Source organism: Carcharodon carcharias, chromosome 34 (genome assembly GCF_017639515.1).
Source record: "Carcharodon carcharias isolate sCarCar2 chromosome 34, sCarCar2.pri, whole genome shotgun sequence".
Taxonomy (NCBI): Eukaryota; Metazoa; Chordata; class Chondrichthyes; order Lamniformes; family Lamnidae; genus Carcharodon; species Carcharodon carcharias.
In genome coordinates this window covers 3,272,985-3,297,061 of record NC_054500.1, presented here as the reverse complement: position 1 = coordinate 3,297,061, position 24,077 = coordinate 3,272,985, and the positions used below count along the sequence as shown (strand labels likewise).

Sequence of the window (24,077 nt, the reverse complement as noted above, 5' to 3'; positions counted from 1 at the left end):
CAATGTTTGGATCTGAATTAAATTTAGATTTAATTTGAAAAAAAAACACTCCCATACATCCATACAAGGTTATTCAGCCAAAACATTTATAGATGTATTTAGTAGAATTAACTATGATGTGGAAGATATATCTAGAAATTACGCCAGCAGCAGAAAGCAGAACTAAAGCAAAACCAAGAGCAAGGGTTTGGCACATATGGGAGTCAAGTCACCCAACACACAAAGGCCACCAGGATCTGCTCGAGTATCCTGGACTCATTAACGTAGCTCTAAAGCACCTGCCACCATTCCCAACATATAACTATGAGATCATATTTTCAACACTTCAGAGTCTGAAAACAAAGGAGGAACCAACTGAATGTGGAACCAAGGCTGAAGCTCTCCAGTTTGGAACCAGGCGGCCCATTAATTCTGAACAGCTTTTTTTGCAGTGGGAAGTGACTGCAGATAGAGTAGGACTGGTAGATGGTCCTTTGCCTTGCATGGGGAATCTGTGGCCGAAAAGTTTGAGAACCACTGCTCCGCATTATCTCTGTTTGTTCACATGCCCATTGATATGGGCTTTTGTGGGGGGGGGTTTAAAACAAAGGGTCAAGTCTCAGGATACAGGGTAGGCCATTTAGGACTGAGATGAGGAGAAATTTCTTCATTCAGAGGGTGGTGAACCTGTGGAATTCTCTACCACAGAAGGCAATGGAGACCAAGTCACTGAATATATTTAAGGACGAAACAAATATAGATTTCTAGGCTCTGAAAGATGTCAAAGGATACGGAAGAGAGTGAGAGTATGGTGTTGAGATACAGGATCAGTCATTAACATATTGAATGGAGGAGCAGGCTTGAAGGGCTGAATGACCTAATCCTGTTCCCGTTTTCTATGTTTCTATGATCCACAGCAATGTGGTTGACTCTTAAATCCCCTCTGAAATGGCCTAGCAAGCCACTCAGTTGAATCAAACCGCTACAAAATCTAATAGGAATGAAACTGGTTGAACCACCCAGCGTTGACCTAGGCACCAGAAATGGCAATGGCATACCCAGCCTTGTTAACCCTGCAAAGTCTTCCTTATTAGTACCTGGAGGCTTGTGCCAAAATTGGAATAAGAGGAATACCAGGGTGCACAAAATACTGGTAGGGACAGATAACACTAGTATAGAGAATAGTAAGTTAATAGGTGAAGTTGGGGTGAGGGAGAAAGTAGCAAAATCTATATCAGGTTTACTATACATGTATGGGAATGCACAGAGTATAGTAATGAAGACTGGGGAGTTACAGGCGCAGATTGCCATGTGGGAATATGATGTTGTGGCGATAACAGAGACCAGGCTAAAGGAAAGGCAGAACTGGGTGTTAAATATTCCCAGGTACAAGGTGTTCAGAAAAGATAGGAAAAGGAGCAAAGGAGAAGGCGGTATTGGTTAAGGAGAGCATTGCAGTGCTGGAGAAAGAGGATGTCCCAGAGGGTTCAAGAACAGAATCAATTTGGCTAGAACTAAGAAACAAAAAGGGTGCAATTATATTGCTCGGTGTAGTCTATAGACCGCCAACTAGTGAGAAGGACGTAGAAGAACAAATCTGCAGGGAAATTGCAGAGAGAGGCAAGCCTTATAGAGCAGTTATAATGAGTGACTTTAATTACCCAAATGTAGACGGGGACAGTGGTAGTATAAAGGGCAAAGAGGGGCAAAAGTTCATAGATTGTATTCAGGAAAACAGCAGTGTCCAATCCAACAAGAAAAGATGCACTAACATAAAAGCAAAAAACTGTGGATGCTGGAAATCCAAAACAAAAACAAAAATAAAAATACCTGGAAAAACTCAGCAGGTCTGAAAGCATCTGCGCAGAGGAACACAGTTAACATTTCATGTCCTTATGACTCCAACAGAACTGAGGAAAAATAGAAGAGGGGTGAAATATAAGCTGGTTTAAGGGGGGTGGGACAGGTAGAGCTGGATAGAGGGCCAGTGATAGGTGGAGATTGCCAAAAGATGTCATAGACAAAAGGACAAAGCCGTGTTGAAGGTGGTGATATTATCTAAGGAATGTGCTAATAGGTGACATTAAGAGTAGAAAGCAGGACGAGCAAGGTACAGAAAACCCTAGGGGCGGGGTGGGGGGAAGGGAGCGAAATCGGCTAAAAGGTAGAGATAAAACAATGGATGGAAATACATTTAAAAATAATGGAAATAGGTGGGAAAAGAAAAATCTATATAAATTATTGGAAAAAAGGGGATCGGAAAGGGGGTGAGGATGGAGGAGAGCATGATCTAAAGTTGTTGAACTCAATATTCAGTCCAGAAGGCTGTAAAGTGCCTAGTCGGAAGATGAGGTGCTGTTCCTCCAGTTTGCGTTGAGCTTCACTGGAACAATGCAGCACGCCAAGGACGGACATGTGGGCATGAGAGCAGGGTGGAGTGTTGAAATGGCAAGCGACAGGGAGGTCTGGGTCATGCTTGCGGACAGACCAAAGGTGTTCCGCAAAGCGGTCACCCAGTCTGCATTTGGTCTCTCCAATGTAGAGGAAACTGCATTGGGAGCAGCGAATGCAGTAGACTAAAAAGGATCATCCTCCGCCATTTCCGCCAACTCCAGCATGATGCCACCACCAAACACATCTTCCCTTCACCCCCCGGCTGCATTCCGCAGGGATCATTCCCCCCGGGACACCCTGGTCCACTCCTCCATCACCCCCTACACTTCAACCCCCTCCCACGGCACCTTCCCATGCAACCGCAGAAGGTGCAACACCTGCCCCTTTACTTCCCCCCTCCTCACCGTCCAAGGGCCCAAACACTCCTTTCAAGTGAAGCATTTCACTTGCACTTCCCTCAATTTAGTCTACTGCATTCGCTGCTCCCAATGCGGTTTCCTCTACATTGGACAGACCAAACGCAGACTGGGTGACTGCTTTGTGGAACACCTTTGGTCTGTCCACAAGCATGACCCAGACCTCCCTGTCGCTTGCCATTTCAACACACCATCCTGCTCTCATGCCGACGTCTGTCCTTGGTTTGCTGCAATGTTCCAGTGAAGCTCAACGCAAACTGGAGGAACAGCACCTCATCTGCCCACTAGGCACTTTACAGCCTTCCAGACTGAATATTGAGTTCAACAATTTTAGATCATGAACTCTCTCCTCCATCCTCACCCCCTTTCCGATCCCCCTTTTTTCCAATAAGTTATATAGATTTTTCTTTTCCCATCTATTTCCATTATTTTTAAATGTATTTCCATTCATTGTTTTATCTCTACCTTTTAGCCTATTTCGATCCCTTCCCCCCACCCCCCACTAGGGCTATCTTTAACTTGCTCGTCCTGCTTTCTACCCTTAATATCACCTATTAGCACATTTTTAAGCTAATATCACCACCTTCAACACCTCTTTGTCTTTTTGTCTATGACATCTTTTGGCAATCTCCACCTATCACTGGCCCTCTATCCAGCTCTACCTGTCCCACCCCCCCTTAAACCAGCTTATATTTCACCTCTCTTCTATTTTTCCTTATTTCTGTTGAAGAGTCATACGGACTCGAAACATTAACTGTGTTACTCTCCACAGATGCTGTCAGACCCGCTGAGTTTTTCCAGGTATTTTTATTTTTGCTTTTGAAAAGATGCACCGTTGGACCTGGTTCTTGAAAATGAGATGGACCAAGTTGATCAAGTGTCAGTGTGGGAACATTTAGGAGACAGTGATTATTGTATTGTACGTTTTAGGATGATGATAGAAGAGGACGATATGCAATCCAGAGTAAGAATAATTAACTACACGAGAGCTGACTTCGATGGGGCAAGAACGGAGCTGGGCCTGGTAGAGTGGAATGAAAGATTGGCAGGAAAAACTGTAGCTGAACAATGGGCTATCTGAAAAAGAATTGGTTCGGGCACAGTCAAGGTATATTCCATCATAAGAGAAAGGTAGGGCAAACAAATCCAGAACTCCTTGAATGAAAAAGGAGATAGAAATTAAAGTAAAGAATAAAAAGCATGCTTATGACAGGTGTCACAAGAGAATTGAGAACCAAAAGGAATACAGAAGGTTCAGGGGAAAGATGAAAAAGCATATTAGAGAAGCAAAGAGGGATTATGAGAAAAGACAGGCAGCCAACATGGACTGCTTCAGTATCTGAGGAGTCGCGAATGGTGAACATTGTGCAATCATCAGCAAACATCCTCACTTCTGACCTTATGATGGAAGGAACATCATTGATGATGCAGCTAATGATGGTTGGGCCTAGGACACTACCCTGAGGAACTCCTGCAGTGATGTCCTGGAGCTGAGATGACTGACCTCCAACAATCACAACCATCTTCCTTTGTGCTGGGTATGACTCCAACCAGTGGAGAGTTTCCCCCCTGATTCCCATTGACTCCAGAAGAGGTTTACATTTTGATAGGAAGAACATGGACAGACAACATAAAATAAGGGATGAAATTTTGCAGCAAGACCTGGGTGTATACATGCATAAATCATTGAAGTTTGGCAGGATAGGTGGAGGGAGCAGTTAATAAAGCATACAGTATGTTAGGCTTTATTAATAGTGGCATAGAGTACAAAAGCAAGGAGATTATGCTGAACCTGTATAGGACACCAGTTAGAACTCAGCTGGAGTACTGTGTACAGTTCTGGGCACCACACTTTAGGAAGGATGTGAATGCATTGGACAGAGTGTAGAAGAGGTTTACAAAAATGGTTGCAGGGTTGATAAACTTCAGTTATGAAGATAGATTGCAGAGGCTGGGACTGTTTTCCTTGGAGAGAAGAAGGCTAAGAGGAGATGTGATAGAGATGTTCAAAATCATGAGGGGGCTGGACAGGGTAGATAGGGAGAAACTGTTCTCGCTTGTAAAAGGATCAAGAACGAGAGGGCACAATTTAAAAAGTGATTTGCAAAAGCAGCTAATGTGACATAAGAAAAAACTTTTTAACACAACAAGTGGTTCGAGTCTGGAAGTGTGGTGGACACAGGTTCAACTGAGTCATTCAAGAGGGCATTAGATGATTATGTGAATAGAAACAATGTGCAGGGGTACAGGGAAAAGGCAGGGCAATGGCACTAGGTCATAATGCTCATTTGGAGAGCTGGTGCAGACGTGATGGATTGAATAGGCTCCTTCTGTGCCATTAAAATCCTGTGATTCTGTGCATTGAGAGAACTGTACCACAGACTATTCAAGCTACAGCCTGACATAGGTCATACTTAAGGAATCATACCTTACAGACAATGACCCAGGCACCACCGTCACCATCCCTGGGAAAGTCCTGTCCCGCCGACAGGACAGACCCACCAGAGATGGCAGCACAGTGGCATACAGTCAGAAGTGAGTTACCCTGGGACTCCTCAACTCGACTCTGGACCTCATTAAGTCTCATGCTATCAGGTCAAACACGGGCAAGGAAGCCTCCTGCTGGTTATCACCTACCGCCCCCCTCAGCTGATGAATCAGTACTCGTCCATGTTGAACACCACTTGGAGAAAGCACTGAGGGTGGCAAGGACACAGAACATACTCTGGGTAGGGGATTTCAATGTCCATCACCAAGAATGGCTTGGTAGGACCATTACTGACCAAGGTGGCTGAGTCCTGAAGAATAAATCTGCTGGGCAGGGGCAGTGGGTGGTGGTGATCTGTAGCAGGTGGTAAGGGAACCAAGAGGGAAAAACTACCAATCTACCTGTCGCAGATGCATCTGTCCGCGACAGTACTGGTAGGAGTGACCACCACACAGTCCTTGCGGAGACGAAGTCCCATCTTCACATTGAGGACACCTCCATCGTGCTGCGTGGCACTACCACCGTGCTAAATGGGATAGATTTTGAACAGATCTAGCAACACAAAAGTGGGCATCTATGAGGTGCTGTGGTCCATCAGCAGCAGAAGAATTGTATTCAACCACAATCTGCAACCTCTTGGCCTGTCATATCCCCCACTCTTCCATTACCATCAACCTGGGGGATCAACCCTGGCTCATATGAAGAGTGCAGGAGGGTGTGCCAGGAGTAGCATCAAAATTGAGGTGTAAACCTGGTGAAGTTACAATACAGGACTACTTGCAGGCCAAACAGTGGAAACAACATAGACAGAGCAAAGCGATCCCACAGCCAACGGATCAGACCTAAGCTCTGCGGGCCTGCCATATCCAGTCATGAATGGTAATGGACAATGAAACAAATCACTGAATGAGGAGGCTCCACAAATATTCCCATCCCCAATGATGGGGAAGCTGAGCACATCAGTGCAAATGACAAGACTGAAGTATTTGCAGCCATCTTCAGTCAGAAGTGCCGAGAGGATGATCCATCTCAGCCTCCTCCGGAGGTCCCCAGCATCACAGATGTCAGTCTTCAGCCAGTTTGATTCACTCCACAAGATATCAAGAAACAGCTGAAGGCACTGGATACTGTACAGGCAATGGGCCCTGATAACATTCCAGCAATAGGACTGAAGACTTGTGCTCCAGAACTTACCACGCCCCTAGCCAAGCTGTTCCAGTACAGATACAACACAGGCATCTACTCGGCTATGTGGAAAATTGCCCATCTATGTCCCGTTCACAAAAAGCAGGACAAATCCAACCCGGCCAATTACTGCCCCATCAGTGTACTCTCGTTCATCAGCAAAGTGATGTCGACAGTGCTATCAAGCAGCACCTACTCAGCAATAACCTGCTCAATGACCCTCAGTTTGTGTTCCGCCAGGGCCACTTAGCTTAATTTCAGACTGTTGTCAGGGATATATATGGAGTTTGTAGCTAGGGAAAGGAGTTTGGAGCAATGACTGAAAACTATGGCTTCAGTCTTACCAATACTTAAGTGGATGAAATTTCTGCTCAGCTGGTAAAGCTTGTATAGAACACTGGCTTGGCCTCATAACAGGAGTAGTGTGTCCAATTCTGGGTGCCACAGTTTAGGAAAGATGTGAATGCATTAGAGAGAGAGTGCAGGAAAGAAAAATGAAATTGGTTCCAGGGATGAGGAACTTCAGTTCCTTAGATAGATTGGAGAGGTTAGGAGTATTTTTCTTAGAGAAGAGAAAGCTGAGAGGAGATCTGATAGAGGTATTTGAAATCATGAAGGGTCTGGACAGAGAAGATAGGGAGAAACTGTTCCCATTGGCGGAAGGATCAAGAAGCAGAGGGCACAGATTTAAGGTAATTGCAAAAGCAGCAATGGCAACACGAGGAAAACTTTTTCCGTAGCAAGTGGTTGGGATCATGAATGCACTGCCTGACAGTGTGGTGGAGGCAGATTCAGCTGAGACATTCAAGAGGGAACTGGATTATTATCTGAAAAGGAAGAATGCGGGGAAGGCTGGGAAGTGGTATTAGGTAAATTGCTCCTTCAGAGAGCCAGCACAGACACAAAAGGCCAAGTGGCCTCCTTCTGAATTGTGACCAGTGTTCTGTGATTCAGTACTGGATGTCAGATAGGCAGCCTGATAATTTAGCAGCAACTGTGGAGGAGTTGAGAGTACAGCTCAAGTCCTCTGGGGATAAGATGATTCAACATACAAGCTAAGAAATAACTGGTTATTCCAGATTTCCACTTGTTACTTACACATTTAAAGGCAACACTGTCAATTCAACAGACTGGATTTCTGAGTCCCGTGAAACTCCATTTTTCATTGTCCTCACCTGAAATGTATATTGCTTCAGTTTGATCTCCTGAAATGTCAGATTTTTTCCCTCCTTTGGGACTTGATACCACCTGTACGATCTTAAGGCTTGTAGAACCTGATTTTAGTTGTTTCTTGGAAAAACAGGAAAAGAACTTCCATTACACAAAACCATCTTCATAAGAATTCAAATAATCATACTTAAGGACAGGAGGTGGCCACTTGGCTCACTGAACCTGACTGATGCTAGCTCATTATCGGAACGATCCACCCTTGGCCAATTTCCCTACTGGCCCCCACATTTTTTAATATTCTTTAATTATTTATTGCATTCTTTCTTTAACACTCAGCTTAAGTTGGCAACAAATTTCATCTTTCAATAACACTGATGAAAATTTTTTTCTAACCTTTCTTGTTATTCTTTAGTAATATCATTTATACCCTTTTGCTCAGCACCACTGGAAATAATCTTTCATTAAATAGCAATTTCAAACACTTCTCTCCCGTTGTCTTCTCCAATAAATGTTTTGTGATCTCCATAATGAGCCACATCCCCTCATCCTTAATATCACCCTGCTGATCTGACACTGACATCACAATTGTCCCACTGTTCCAACACCCATTGTATAATGGCCAACACATTCCAATCTACATGGAAAAAACCGACAACTGGGAGAGGGGACAGGCCCTGAAAACATCCAATGGACATTGGATTACAACTAGAACAAGCCTGCAATATGGAAAGTTATTTCAAAATTATTTCTCCTTTCCCTTCTAAAAAAGGACCATGGAAATATTTTCAATCTTTTTCACCAAAATTAAAAGACCAGGCTCTGAGTCAGATTGCACACTTGGGCTATGCTTTCTGATTCATCATAATCTCGACAAACTTCATGACTGAAGTCACATTATGAAAGCAGAGGCAGCTTACTGTACTGGTAACAATTCATTCTTCCAGTCTGTTTATACTGCTTGGACTCAATCCCAAGTAACTAGCCAACAATGATGTCTACAAAAATTCTCACTGCTGAATCCTATGAAAGGAACTATTTAGTTATTATTTAAAAATAAAACTCACATTTTACTCCAAATAATTATAAAGTCTACCACCCAATTAAAAAGTTACCCAGGCCAATAAAACAAAAATGATACACATTCAGAGATGGCTGGTGTCAAGAATACAAAATTCTCTCACTGGTGCAGGAAGAGGTGATCTGTCCAAGACTGTTGGGGAAGCACAGAAGAAATCTTATTCTGCAATAAGTGATGCCTCACCTTCTGTGGAGAAGTGGCATAAATTCCAGTCTGTTTGTTATTAGATAACTCTGAAGTGTTGGCGTATGGACTGGGAACTTTGGGTCTTTTAGCTGCCGAGTTGATGTTCTGCTGTGTTTTACACCTAGCCTTCACATCCATGCTGGTGCTTTGCACGTCTCTGATGAAAATCCCTTTGTTTGTAACACTAAAATGCTTCTCTAACACGGGAGACATTTCCAAATGTGAAGATTTATTTTTCAGTGGTGTACCAAAGTCAGGTGAACGGGTAGTGTTTTGTTGAATGTTGCATGATGAGTCCAACATGATAGGAGTTTGACAACCAATCTCAGGCATCTCATAGTCATACAACAGTGACTGCTGCTCAATGATCTTCCCTTCTTTCTCCAGATATTCATCAAGCAAGTCACTAACAAATGCTGATCTATTTTTAATAACTGCAGTGCTGGCACCTATTAAAAGGGAAGAAAACTATTTCAGTAAGAGTACCAAATTATGCAAGAGCTAATGACAATTTTATTGAAATATATACAATACCAGCAATTGCACAAATCAGAATTTTCCTAATTCAACTCCAGTTTAGGGAGATTTTAAAGAGCTTTTTTTGTGGTTGTGCCTGCAAATCCCCTCGTACACGCAGATGTCAACAATGGTGGTGGTTGGAGGGGGGGGTGGAAAAGAGAGGGGAAAGCAGGCATGTCAGTTCCGGTTCTTGTCACTTAATGCAGAAAGTCAAAATACGTCTGCCTTGTGTGTTGCCCAATAATGGGAAATATCCCTGTACCAATATAAAAGCGTAAAACACTTCACACTGGTAATAAAGGGCAAGATCTTTGCAGCCAAAAAATGACATGTAAAAAAGTTATTGCACAGAAAAACCCACTAAGTACTCACACAGGAAAAGGTAAAATAGAAACATTGATTAGGTAGACAAATATAAACATACACTTATGCTTAATGACAAACTGAGCCAATGGCTTCAAACTGGAAGCAACAGCTTTTGATGCAAGTAGGTGCTACACAGTAGCACACTTAAAAAAAAATCTCTGCACAATATAGACATCATTTTTCTTTATTCAGGGAATCAGAATTAAAATACAACACTTTCTTTGAGGATGTCCTGTTATTAATGGAAGTCTTTTTTTAGTTGGAAAAGCAGTATAATCAAAGCTACTAATTTTCCACACCCAAAGACAATGCTGATTCCCCAGCACAAGGCTCATCACTGCAGAACTTCAACAGAGAGCAATAATTTTATAGAATAGTATATAGCACAGGAGGTCGTCTTTTGGCCCATTGAGTCTGCACTCTGTCCCACAAGGTTTCTGAATGAAAACAAGTGGTTCATTTAGGGTCAGGATACTGACAGGTTCAGATTCCGATGCTTTACTGCTAAATCTACCGATTCTATCCCACGGAGAGGGCTGGATATAACGGTACCCCACTGGGCATGTTTTTGGCAGCAATGCACGTAAAATATGACGGGTGGCGAGTCCAGTACCTTCTCACCCACCCCCAAGCTATCCCCCATAATATGGGTTTTTGGGGGGGGGGGGGGGGGGGTAGATGCCATATGTTAATAATTATGGGTCAATTGAGCTTGTTGACGAGCCAATTGACCCCAATATTATACTGTCCATGCCATAACACAGTTGGCATGGGCAGGCAGGCCATGCGGGAGAACGCAGCCCAGTCTGATAAACTATTTTTAAAAGGGTAGGAAGGAAGGGAGGTACTATCTTCAAAAAAGGGAGATTGGGGGTGGGAGTGGAGAGAGAAGCGCTGGGGTGTCTGTCCCTCTCTTTCTCTGTCTGTCTCCCTCTTTCTGCCCTTCTCTCTTTGCCCTTTGCACATCGGGGCACCTACCCCTGAAGACAGTGCCCCACTTCCTTCCTTCCTCCTTCCCCGCCTGCACTGCAAAACCCACACCTCTCGCCCCTCCGCCCTCAGGTGCCGATTCCTTCCTGCCCAAAACCCCTAACTTACCTCAGTCCCAGATCCATTGGAGCCATCACCTTGGGTCTGCTTGCAGCACCCCCTACTGAGGTATGATGCTGCTGGACTGCAAGAGCTGCCAGCCAATCTGATTAGCCGACAGCTCCCAAAAGGGCAGGACTTCCTCCCAATGAGGGGCAGAAGCCCCACACTTGTTATTGTGTTGTCCACAGCGTATAACTGCTGCAAGGTGGACTTTTTCCACTCTGACAGTCAATGGCCCAACACTGGTGTTGCTGCTGGAGTAATCTTCAAAGAAGGAGTTTGACAGTAGCTGTATAAACTTGGAAAAGGAGAAGGTACAGGAGAAGGACAGCCTATTGGGACAGCACAAGATCATTCACAGGCTGTTTCAATTGCATAGAACTATGGTTTAAATAGTTTTATACATATTATTTTCATAAGCATTAATCCATATGATTCTGCAAAAGTTGATTAGGACCTGTCTTTGTACTAATCATGGGCTCGTAACTCGGAATAATCTTCTTCCTGAGTTCTTTCAAGCTTGCATACATCTGGCAATCACAAAAGAAAAGCAAACATGATGAATGTTCTTGCTTACTTGAAGGTGAAGGACTCAGTTTGTCATCAGGTGACCCAGGCTGCAGATTAAACTTGTGCTTCCAGCCCTTAATCTTGGTGAGATCATTTGTTTTTCCTGTCCGGGAGATAAATGGAATCCCAGTTTCTGAAAGAAAGTAAGTCACAAGGTACTTAAACACTCATAAGGGAAATTATAAGGACTGGGCTCAGCTACATATAACCTTTCCTAATGACCCTGACCTTGGGGATTTTCTCCATATACCCAGTATCAATATTCACCTGCAAAAGTGATACTGTAATCAGAAACTAAAACAAGATCAGTACAGATTCAGATTAGATAGAAGTTTGTGGTTCTGCAGATCAATACACTGGAAAAGCAGCTTCTTAGATCAAGGTACATCTGGGTAATACATTATGTCTTTTAAGTTTGCCATGCAAATGTCATCCACAAACAAGGGCCTCAAGGACCAAACTAAACATTTCACTTGGTACAAATATGGGCCAGCTTTAGCCACTGAATTAACAGTAACAAATACTATAAAGACCTCTTCACCAATCTTTTCCCATGTTAATTTTGCCTTAAAGAATCTACGGCAAGTGCAACCAAACTACAGCCAGTGGATTCTGTCAATCTACCAGGAGGCTCAGACACCACAGTTCTGCTTGCTCCTTAATTTCCCACTTGCTAGTTGTCTAATTTGAGTTTCTGGGAGGTTTAGAAAGGGCTGTTCTTGGTTATTTTGCCTTATTGGTAGATAACCAGAACATCGTGATTGGTTATCAGCAACTTGCAATATATGCAAATTCATGAGAATATTAACTTATAATTTATAAGGGACTCAGGGCTCCAGAAGATGAACTTGATGGAAACTCCTGGTCTGATGCTCCACCATGCAAAGATTGGCAATAGAATTATCAATGCAATTGGTTAGTTAACCTGGTCAACACAGTTGGGTAATGCAAGAATGGCATCCTTACCAGTCAGTGCTCTTTCCTTTTACCACATCCCCACCTTGACTGTACAAACTAGAAGATTGAAATACCAACAGACCCTATAGTTAAGTTCAGGCCAATTCCTCTACTTAAAGGAATATAAATGAAACCCTTACCCCGAATTCCATGAGACTCATTTACAGGAAAAGAGGAATTCAATTCAATATTTTGCACAGAAGCCAGTCCTAAATGCTTCACATTTAGACATTCGGTGAGTTGGAGGTCGCTTAATTTTATTCCAGCTAGATATAAAAAAAGGATCAATATAAGCACAAAGCATAACAATTTGGAGAATATTCAACTTATATCAGAGTCATTTAGTTCAGTTTAAGAATAATTTAAAAGGAGGCATTATCAAAATCTGGGCTTTTGGTACAACTTGGATTTATGCCAGTGATACCTGTCCACTGACATACTGATTATGCCATTCGAATGGTGCACAAGAAGAGAAACAGCATCAGCCACTTTTAGCCGACTTCCAAAGGACACTATGGCCGAAACTATACTTAGTCTACATAAATACAAGGAAATTAAGAAGGGGGAAAGAAACCTTAAAAAAGTGAATTTATTGCAATGCTAAAGATGCTTGTTATTATTTATGGCTAAGTGATGTATTTGTATTCTGAGATCACTTTATTCCTGGACTTGCACCTTCCAAGTAATAAGTAACCTCCCTACTCTTCCTACATCTTTATCTTTGTTGAACTTCATTGTCAATAATTTGCCCATTCTGCAAGTTTATGAATTTGAGGCAGTCTTCCCCAGTGTAGCTTGGCCATGTGGAATATGCATCTTGTGGGATGTGGGAAGTTGAGCAGGCACAAAGAACCCTCGATGACTACATCTGCAGGAAGTGTCACCAGCTGCAGAAACTTGAGCTCCGAGTTGCAGAGCTTGAGCGGCGGCTGGAGTCACTGTGGTGCATCCGCAAGGCTGAGGATTACGTGGATAACATGTTTAGAGAGTGGTCGCACCGCAGCTAAGTACACAGGCAGAGAGGGAATGGGTGACCACCAGAGTATCTAAGAGGAACAAGCAGGTTGTGCAGAATCCCCTGAGGCTATCTCACTCTCTAACTGCTTTTCCATTTTGGATACTGGTAAGCGAGATGGTTCTTCAGAGGACTGCAGCAAGAGCCAAGTTTGTGGCACCACAGGTGGCTCATGTACACAGGAGGGGAGGTGGAAGAGCTATAGTGGTAGCAGATTCCAATGAGGAGCAGACAGGTGTTTCTGTGGCTGTAGATGGTATGTTGCCTCCCTGATGTCAGGGTCGAGGATGTCACAGAGCAGCTGCAGGACATTCTTTAGGGGGAGGGTGAGCAGCCAGAGGTTGTGGTCCACACTGGGGCCAATGACAAAGGTGGAAAAGGGAGGAGGTCCTGAAAGCAGATTTTAAGGAGTTAGGAAGAGAATTAAAAAGCAGGACCTCATGAGCAGTAATCTCAGGATTACTCCCAGTGCCATGTGCTGGTGAGTATAAGAATAGGAAAATTGAGCAGTTCAACACATGGCTGGAGAAATGAAGTAGGAAGGAGGGCTTTAGATTTCTGAGCCATTGGGACTGGTTCTGGGGCAGGTGGGACCCATATGAAAAGGACGGGTTACACCTTAACAAGGCTGGGAGTAATGTCCTCACGGAGAGGTTTGCTAGTGCAATTGGGGAGGATTTAAACTAGATTGGCAGGGGGATGGAAATCTGAGGGGTTATTCAGGGTGCAGAGGGGAAAAAGGTGCAGAGGGGAAAAACTGGCAGTGGGAAGTAGTGAAGTATCGACTGATAACAGGGATATATCAGAGAGAATAGTATCAAGGTAGATAGAATATTTGGAGAGTTTGATAGAATCAGAGTAGGCAATAATAAGTCATTAGATGGGGTCAGAATAAAGGGGAAAGTAAAAAAAAAGCTTAAATCAGGACTAATGTGCACGTATGTGAATGCACGGAGTGTGGTTAATAAAATTGGTGAACTGCGGCATAGGTTGACAAATGGAATTATGATATTATTGCTATAACAGAGATCTGGCTCAAAGGAGAGCAGGACTGGGTGTTAAATATTCCTGGGTATAAGGTGTTTAGGAGAGACAGGAAAGGAAGTGGCAGGGGGAAGGGGGTTGTGGTAAGAGTGTCAATATTGATTAAAGATAGCATTACAGTATTGGAGAGAGAGGATGTTCCACAGGGGTCAAGGACAGAATCTCTCTAGCTAGAGGTAAGGAATGACAAAGATGCAATAACATTGATCAGTGTAGCGTAAAGGCCACCAATTAGCGGAAGGGATGTGGAGAAACAAATTTGCAAAGAAATTACGAAGAGGTGCAAGAATTATAGAGTAATCATAATGGGGACTTCAATTATCCAAATATAGACTAAGATGCAAATAGTACAAAGGGACAAGAGGGGCGATAGTTCCTGGAATGTGTTCAAGATAATTTTTTGTAGCAGTACACTTTCAGTCCAACAAAAGGACATGCACCATTGGACCTGGTTCAGGGGAATGAGTTAGCCCAAGCGGATCAAATATCAGTGGGAGAGCCTCTAGGGGACAGTGACCATTGTGTCATAAGGTTTAGTTTAATCATAGAAAAGGATAGGGAACAATTCAGAACAGGGATAATTAACATGGTGAAAAGCCAACTTCAATGGGTTGAGAATATATCCGAGTCGAGTGAGTTGGAATCAAATGTTGGCAGAAAAGATGGTGATTGAACAATGGGCCACCTTCAAAGAAAAAGTATCGCAGGCAATATCAAGGTACATTCCCTTGAAGGGGAAAGGTAGGACAAATAAATCTAGGGTGCCCTGGGTGATGAGTGAGATAGACGTAAAGATGAAAAGGAAGAAGTGCGTCTACAATAGATGTCAGGTAGAAAATACAATGGAGAATCAGGCTGACAATAGAAGGACCAGAGGGAAAGTGAAGAAACTAAAAAGAAAAGGAGAGAGCATGAAAAGAGGCTGGTAACAAACATAAAAGGGAATCCCAAGGTCTTCTATAAACAAATAAGTAATAAAAGGATAGTTAAAGAAAGACCAGGGCCAATTAGGGGCAAAAAGGTCACTTGCAATTAGAGGCAGCAGAAATAGCAGAGGTGTTGAACGAGTACTATGCATATGTCTTTACAGGGGGAGAAGATGCTACCCAGGCCAAGGTAAGAGGAGGTAACTGATAAACTAGAAGAATTACAATCAAGAGGGAGGTATTGGAAAGGCTATCTTTACTTAAAATAGTTAAGGTACCAGGACCGGATGAGATGCATCCACGGATACTGATGGAAGAGAGAGTGGAAATTGCAGAAGCACTAGTGATAATCTTCCAGTCTTCCTTACACACAGGGGAGGTGCCAGAAGACTGGAGAATTGCGAATGTTACACCCTTGTTCAAAAAGGGGTGCAAGGATAAAGCTGGCAACTACAGGCTAGTCAGTGTGACCTCAGTGGTAGGGAAACTTCTGGAAACTATAGTACGGGATAAAATCAATAGTCGCTTAGACAAGTACAGGATATTAAGGAAGGCCAGCACGCATTCATCAAGGGAAAATCATGTTTAACTGCCTTGGAGTTTTGTTTGAAGAGTTAACAGAGAAGGTTGATAAGGGGAATGCTGTTGATGTAGTGTATTTGGATTTTCAAAAGGCATTTGATACAGTGCCACACAACAGACTTGTGAGGAAAATTCTAGGTCATGGAATTAAAGGGAACGTAGGCACTTGCATAAGAATTTGGCTGAATGACAGGAAAGAGTAGTAGTGATAAATGGTTGTCTTTCAGATTGGAGGACGCAAATGACTTCCCAGGAATTCTAGGGAACCAAGGGTCTAGTGAGGAGGAGGAATTGAAGGAAATTAGTATTACTAAAAAAAATTGCTGGAGAAATTAATGGGGCTGAAAGTTGATAAATCCCCAGGGTCTGATAATCTGCATCCCAGGGTACTAAAGGAAATGGCCATGGAAAAAGTAGATGCGTTGGCTGTCACCTTCCAAAATTCTGTAGATTCTGGAACAGTCCCGGCAGATTGGAGGGTGGCAAATGTAACCCCACTATTTAAAAAAGGCAGGGAGGGAAAAAGCAGAGAATTACAGATCGGTTAGTCTAATATCAGTGGTAGGGAAAATGCTAGAGTCTATTATAAAGGAGGTGATAATCAAGACACTTAGAAAATATCAACAGGAATAGACAAAGTCAACATGGATTTATAAAAGGGAAATCATGTTTGACAAACCTACTGGGGTTTTTTTGAGGACATAATTAGCAGAATCGATAAGGGAGAACCAGTGGATGTGGCGTATTCGGATTTTCAGAAAACTTTTGATAAAGTCCCACATAAGAGTGTGCAATTAGTGGGATTGGGGGTAATATATTGGCATGGATTGAGAATAGGTTAGCAGACAGGAAACAAAGTAGGAATAAACGGGTCTTTTTCAGAATGCCAGACGGTGACTAGCGGGGTACCGCAGGGACCAGTGCTTGGGCCCTAGCTATTCACAATATATATCAATAATTTGGATAAGGGAACCAAATGTAATATTTCCAAGTTTGCTGACAACACAAAACTAGGTGGGAATGTGAGTGGTGAGGAGGGTGTTAAGAGGCTTCAAGGTGATTTAGACAAGTTGAGTGAGTGGGCAAATACATGGCAGATGCAGTATAACCGTAGATAAGTGTGAAGTTACCCACTTAGGTAGGAAAAACAATGGCAGAGTATGATTTAAATGGTGATAGATTGGGAAATATTGAAATACAAAGGGATCTGGGTGTCCTTGTACACCAATCACAAAGCAAGCATGCAATTGCAGCAAGCAGTTAAGAAGGCAAATGGTATGTTGGCCTTCATTGCAAGAGGACTTGAGCACAGGAGCAAGGGTGTCTCACTTCAGCTATACAGGGCCTTGGTGAGACCATACCTGGAATAATGTGTGCAGTTTTGGTCTCCTTACCTAAAAAAGAATATACTTGCCAAAGAGGGAGTGCAGCAAAGGCTCACCAGACTGATTCTTGGGATGGCAGGATTGTCATATGAGGAGAGTAGGCTGACTAGGCCCGTTTTCACTGGAGTTTAGAAAAATAAGACGGGATCTCATTGAAATGTACAAAATTCTGGATGCAGGGATGATGTTTCCACTGGCTGGGGGGGGGCGGGGGGGGGGATCTAGAACAAGGGTCAAAATCTCAGGTTATGGGGTAGGCCATTTAGAACTGAGATGAGGAGAAACCCCTCCACTCAGAGGTGGTGAACCTATGGAATTCTCTACCACAGAGGGCTGTGGAGGCCAAGTCACTTAATATATTTAAGAAGGAAGTTGATAGATTTCTAGACTCTCAAGGTGGCAAGGGGTATGGGGAGAGATGGGAGTATGGCATTGAGATAGAGGATCAGCCAGGATCATATTGAATGGCGGAGCCAGCTCAGAGAGCGAAATGACCTGCTCCTCCTCCTATTTTCTATGTTTCTGTGTCTGTAGTGGAGTTCCCCAGGGGTCATTGTTGGGACTCTTACTCTTCCTGATATATATTAATGACTTAGACTGTGGTGTGCAGGGCAAACGATGTGAAGATTGGAAAACGTTGTCAACTGTGATGAGGATAGTCTTGAACTTCAAAAGGACGTAAACATGTTGGTGGATTGGACTGACAAGTGGCAGATGAAGTTCAATACACAGAAGAGTGAGGTGATTCATTTTGGCACAAAAAATATGATGAGACAATATAACATAAAGGGAGAGTCTCTAAAGGAGGTGCAGCAACAGAGGGACCTCAGTGTATATGTACATAGGTCATTGAAGAGGGCAGGGCATGTGGAGAGAGCAGTTAATAAAGCACATAGTATCTTAGGCTTTATTTATAGGGGCACTGAATAAAAAGGTAAGGAGATCATGTTGAAGTTGTATAAGACACTAGTTAGGCCTCATCAGGAGTACTGCATCCAGTTCTTGGTGCCATACTTGAGAAAGAATGTGAAGGCTTTGGAGAGAGTGCAGAGGAGATTTACAGAAATGATTCAAGTAACAAAGAACTGTAGTTATGAGATAGATTGGAGAGGTTGAGACTCGTTTCCTTGGAGAAAAGGTGGATGAGACGAGGCTTGATAGAGGTATTCAAGATTCTAAGGGGCATGGACAGGGTAAATGGTGAGAAACTGTTCCCACTGAAGAGAACATCAAGAACTAGAGGGAACCTGTTCAAAATAATTGGTAAAAGGAGTAAATGTGATGTGAGGAAAAATTTTTCACCCGAGGGTGGTTGGAGTCTGGAACAAACTACCTGAAAGAGTGGTGAGGCAGGTTCGATCGAGGTATTCAAATGGGAATTGGATTACTACCTGAAAACAGGGAATATGCAAGGTTACGGGATAAGGCAAGGGAGCGGGACTAGGTGGAATGTTCTTTTGGAGAGCCTGTGCAGACTCGACGGGCCATATGGCCTCCTTCTGCACTGTAAAAATACTGTGATACTGTAATGACCATCCCCTCCTCTCCCCTCACCCCGCAACCAATTTTGTGTCATCCATAAATTAAGAAACGGTGTCTTTACTTTCAATGTTCAAATTGTTAATGCAAATGTCAGATGGTTTTGCGGGGAGGGGGGGGAGGAGGAGGATGTGTTCGCGGGGTGGTCAGAGGTAGTTGGGGTGTAGTCAGGGGCTCCAGTAAGGTGGTTTTTTTTGGGGGGGGGGGGGGGGGTCAATAGTACAATTAACCAGGAGTTACAACTGATTTTAGACCTTCCAACTTTTCTTGGATGACTATTCTGCTAAGTAAGTTGGAACCATCCGAAGTCTCAGACCTTGAATTGGAGTTCCAGTGGGTTCCAGACGCAGGGTAATTGCCCTACAGAAGTTGAAACTTCCCAGGCAATTCCCATGCAGTCCCTGAATGGGCACTTCCGAGGGGTCCCCCAGCACATCTTCTGAGGTACAGCCATCCAGAGAACGGAAGATCTGGGCCAATATTTCTGCCATTTCTTTTGTGGCATTATCCTGTCTGTCCCTTAATGGTCCTCTTCCCATCACAGACTTCATTTTTTTTTTAAATAAGCCTGCAAAATATTTTATATTCTTTAATGCTCCTTGATAATGTTATTTCATAGTTCCTCACTGCCTTCTTAATTGTTCTTTTGAATGCTCTCCTAATCTCTTTGAATTCTTTATCATGCGCTTTTTCTGTGGTCCATGTACTTAACGTATACCTCTTTCCTAACCCTGTCCCTTATGTCTTTATTCATCTATTCAACCCAATTAATGTTTAATTCATTCTTTCTTTTAGCAAAATATATTTCCCCTGCACGCTGTTAAACAATATTTTAAATGTTTCCAATGTTATTCTACATCATTGTTTGCCAATATAGTGCCCATTTTCCCAAGTTCTATTATCAGCCCCTCAAAATCAGTTTTTCTCCAATCTATTCACTTTGTTTTCATCACATTTACGTCCTTCTCCATTTTCAAGTGTATTATATTATGGTCATTATTGTCTAGATGTTCCCTCCTTTTACTTCTCTTATTTGCTCTGGTCATCCCCCATTACAAGATCCAACAGCAAATCTTCCGTTCTTGGGCTTTTTACATATTGGGTTAGAAAGGAGTCCTATACACATTGTAGGAATGCCATTCCCTTATCCCATTTACCTACCTCTTCTGTCCAATTAATATCAGGATGATTAAATTTCCCCATGATTATTATTCTACATATTTTATTGAACTCATTAATTTGTCTGCATATTTCTTCCTCCACCTCCCTCCACCATTTCTCCAACAAGTCTTTACTCTACACATAACATAAAATATCTCTTTAAGCATGTGCGGACATGTGGAAAAACGCTTACCTTGTCCTGCTGGGTAATAGAAGAAATAGAGGAAAGGGGGAGGCAGTTAAAAACTAGAGTCCCTATTACACCACAGCAAACTTGACTGGTTGACTGAGTGCAAAACTGTCCTGTTACAATGTGCTCATCAAGGTGAGGGTTATTAATACATGTGGAACGTTCTGAGCTATTAACGCTGGGGAATGGAAGTTTCAGATAGCCAGTTTCAGCGTTAAGAATTACCATATCAAGTATAGTACAGTTAGACCAAGATTAAAGCTCCTTCCATCTGCTCCAATGTGCTTTAGAACAGCACATTGGGATACAGTGGCATCGTGATTAATTTACTTGAACTAGTAGCCCAAAGGGCTGGATTAATGATCCAGAGACATGGTTCCCCTAGCACGACAGCTGCAGAATTTAAATATTATTAAATAAATAAAACTTTAATAAGAGAACTACTATCAGTAATTCTGAACATGAACTTACCAATTGTCATAAAAACTCATTTAGTTCACTGATGTCCTTTAGAGGAGGAAATCGGTTGTGGCCTATGTTTGACTTAAGAATGAACCATATTGCTGTGGACCCTAAGTGCCCACTGAAACAACCTATCAAGCTACTCAAAACCACCACGTCCAACAGCACTGAGGGAGCACCTTCAGCATTCATACTGCAGAGTTCAAGAAGACAGCTCAACACCATTTTCTCAAGGGCAACTAGGGATGAGAAATAAATGCTGGCCTTTCCAGTGATGCCTACATCACGAGAAGGAATTTTTAAAAAAACTTCCTGTTCTGCCAGTATGACTCTTTTGGGTGCCAATATTGGCCTGTGGGCCTCCCTGCACATGGAAATGTCAAATGCTTTCCTTTACCAGCCAGAAATTGCTCAATCCTACACCTACATTGGATTTTAACCCAGATCCAAAATGAAAGGTCACTGCCATGTACATTTTTGCCCATTTGTAGAGGTTGAATGAAATGATGGATGGGAATGGAAATTTAACAATCACATGTAAACCTAAGAGAACAAAAGTGAAAATGTACTAACATTTCTGTAGTGCCGGATGAAGTATTTCATGTGTCCCATTCCATCTCAGATCATCCCGTAGCTTCTGCTCAAGGTTTCCAATCTCCACTACGTCACCCAGGGAACCTGTTAGAGAGTTTTACAGTTAGGATCAGAGATTGCCAGCATGATAAGAAAGCTTCCTCTGCATTTCAGAAAGCCAAGTTTTGGAAGAAACTCCTACGCGGGACTTCAAATTCTTCACACAGTCCGAGAATTGAGAGGAGATTTCTCAACCAATTTTTCATGTTTACACACTAGAATGCCAAGTTTCTTTCCCCCTAAGCTTCTGAACTCTTGCAATAGTTCCATCCAGCTGCCTCTCTGCTATAGGGTCTTCCATCATCCTGTACCAGGTTATGCCACTCATTTCTTCCTTGCAATTAGTTGCAAATATTCAAGCGTACAAAATTCTCAAATGAGGGAGCCAGTTCGATCTAATATTGAGGCAGTAGATAAAGAGAATGTTCTTCCTTCTTTTTTGCTCTTAGCCATGAACGATCCAACCCAAGGTAACCTCCAGGAGGTGAACCTTACAGCTGTCAGGTGTTGCAATGAAGCAACATGAATGATGAAATATAATAGAGTTTCAAAAGGACCTGAACTTCCACACAATCTTATCTAAAAGAAATGATATTCCGTGTGGTTCCACGTTTCCCGCCGTGACCAATATATTTTCTTAAAATAGCACATTAAGACAATATCTGACAAAAATGTTTCCTGCATTAAGCCATTCCTGCTCAAGAAACACCTTTTCAAAATGCATATATTTGGGGCATTCACTAAGTTATAAAAGCTTGAATTCCAAGTTGAAAGGTCATGCACACTAGCAGAACGCCTGCTCAATTAAACACAAGACACCAGCTAAGAAATCTAACTAACGCACATTACAAAGCACTAATGTTTCAAAAATGATAAAGAGTGTTGTTTCCTCCCCATCAAAATGCTTTTATGAAAAGGTACAGATAACAAATTCTTTCTGGAAGAGTTAAAAGAAAAATGTATTTGGCTTCCCCAATAGCTAGGCAGGAAATCCTCTGCCTATACCAGTACTGAACTGAAGAACCTGAGAATATTCTAGGATCAATGCCCATCTTGTGTCAGAGCAGTTAGGTAGGTACAAAACTCACTGAAAAAATACAAGTCCGCCAGCATCTGCTTTGCTGGTACAACTGACAAGAGTGTCTATGACTTAGATGAAATATGGGGAACAGGGAAGAGGGGAAAGAGATGAAAACAACTGCCATTCCTTATTACCACTTTGGCTGGGAAGTGTGCATGTGGTTCCAAGAGAATGGTAAGATATGACTGTGATGCTCTTTGAGGGCATGATAGTCTATCCATCTAGGTTCATGTATGAGGAATAATTACTCGTGCAAGGTACTGCATAGCAGCCAATACCTGAGGTGGGCTCCAAGAGTCAGGAAATTTAGAAGAGGGGGGGAAAAATGGAGCAAAGAAACAACAAATTGCAATAACCAGATTAAGAAAGGAGGTATAAACAAGCATCAATATCATTCCAGCAACATAATGGATAGACACACAGGTGGACTCTGTGTAAATAAAATTGCACATTTGTTACTGACCTTTAAAGCTGAATGACCCTTCTATTTGCAATACATTTTCGACGGGCATAATTTCTCTCATTTGTTTCATGGGCCCTTGATTATTCATATTCTCGTGGATTTTTATTGCACCATCCTTTATGGGAATTATTGTCTTCAGTTCCTCCTTAGACTCTTGATCAATCGTGGTACCGTGGATTTTTACTGCATTGAAGAGGGGCTTTTTTTCACACCGTTTCCTAGGCCTTCGACTATTTGCAACGTCCTGTGAAGGAGCAGGATAAAGTAAACACTAAGCGTGCACTGCTGAGCAAGGAGGAGGAATGGCATGGTGTGAAGCTCCATCCATGCACTGGGGTATGGGAGCAGGGTAGTTAGTTACTGAACTAGCAATCCAGAGGAAAAACAGAAAACTGCAGTTGCTGGAAACCTGAAGTAAAAATCGAAAATGCTGGAAATATTCAGCAGGTCAGGCAGCATCTATGGAGAGAAATAGAGTTAACATTTCAGGCCTGTGACATTTCATCAGAACTGGGAAAAGTTCGACATGTAACAGGTTTTGAGCAAGAGGTGGATGGGACAAGGACAAAAGGAAGGTCTGTGATAGGGCGAAAGTCAGGAAAAATTGACTGACAGAAGAGTTAGTCTTCCAGGGCCAAAGGGAATGGTGATAGGACAAGGAAAGAAATAACGAAACAAAAGATATGCCTCGAGCAGGTGTGCTGCTGTCTGAAAGGAAAAAATAACAGAACAAGCAAAGAAAAGGAAGCACAATGGGGGCAGAGAGTTTCTGTTTGAAACTGTTGAATTCAATGTTGATTCCAGACGGCTGTAAAATGCCTAACTGAAAGATGAGGTGCTGTTCCTGAAGCTCGTGTTGAGCTTCACTGGAACACTGCAGTAGGCCGAGGAAAGAAACATCAGCGAGGGAACAAAGCAGGGAATTAAAATGACAGGCCACTGGAAGCTCGGGATCGTGCCTGTGGACAGCAGAGGTGGTGTTCTACAAAGCGGTCACTGATCTGTGTTTGGTTTCACCAGTGTAGTGGCCCACATTGTGAGCAGTGAATACAGTAGACTAAATTGAAAGAATTACAGAAGCTGCTTCACCAGGAAGGAGTGTTTGGGGCCTTGGACAGTGAGGAGAAGGGGAAAGATAAAAGGGCAGGTGTTATGTCATGGGAAGAGGATAGGGTGTTGGGGGGTGACTGAGCAGT

At 42.8% G+C, this 24,077-nt stretch overlaps 1 protein-coding gene across 5 annotated transcripts in view; it reads right to left on the bottom strand.

Annotated features, from left to right (window-relative positions):
* Positions 1 to 24,077, bottom strand: part of LOC121272696 — a 96,963-nt gene that overhangs the window by 66,679 nt on the left and 6,207 nt on the right. For all 5 annotated transcript variants that reach the window (XM_041179427.1, XM_041179430.1, XM_041179428.1 and 2 more), the window contains exons 3-8: positions 22,882 to 23,125; positions 21,278 to 21,382; positions 12,541 to 12,666; positions 11,451 to 11,576; positions 8,894 to 9,345; positions 7,638 to 7,752 (exon numbers count right to left, since the gene is read on the bottom strand). In XM_041179427.1, the coding sequence (XP_041035361.1) occupies positions 7,638 to 7,752; positions 8,894 to 9,345; positions 11,451 to 11,576; positions 12,541 to 12,666; positions 21,278 to 21,382; positions 22,882 to 23,125 (1,168 nt within the window). The remainder of the gene's footprint in view (positions 1 to 7,637; positions 7,753 to 8,893; positions 9,346 to 11,450; positions 11,577 to 12,540; positions 12,667 to 21,277; positions 21,383 to 22,881; positions 23,126 to 24,077) is intronic.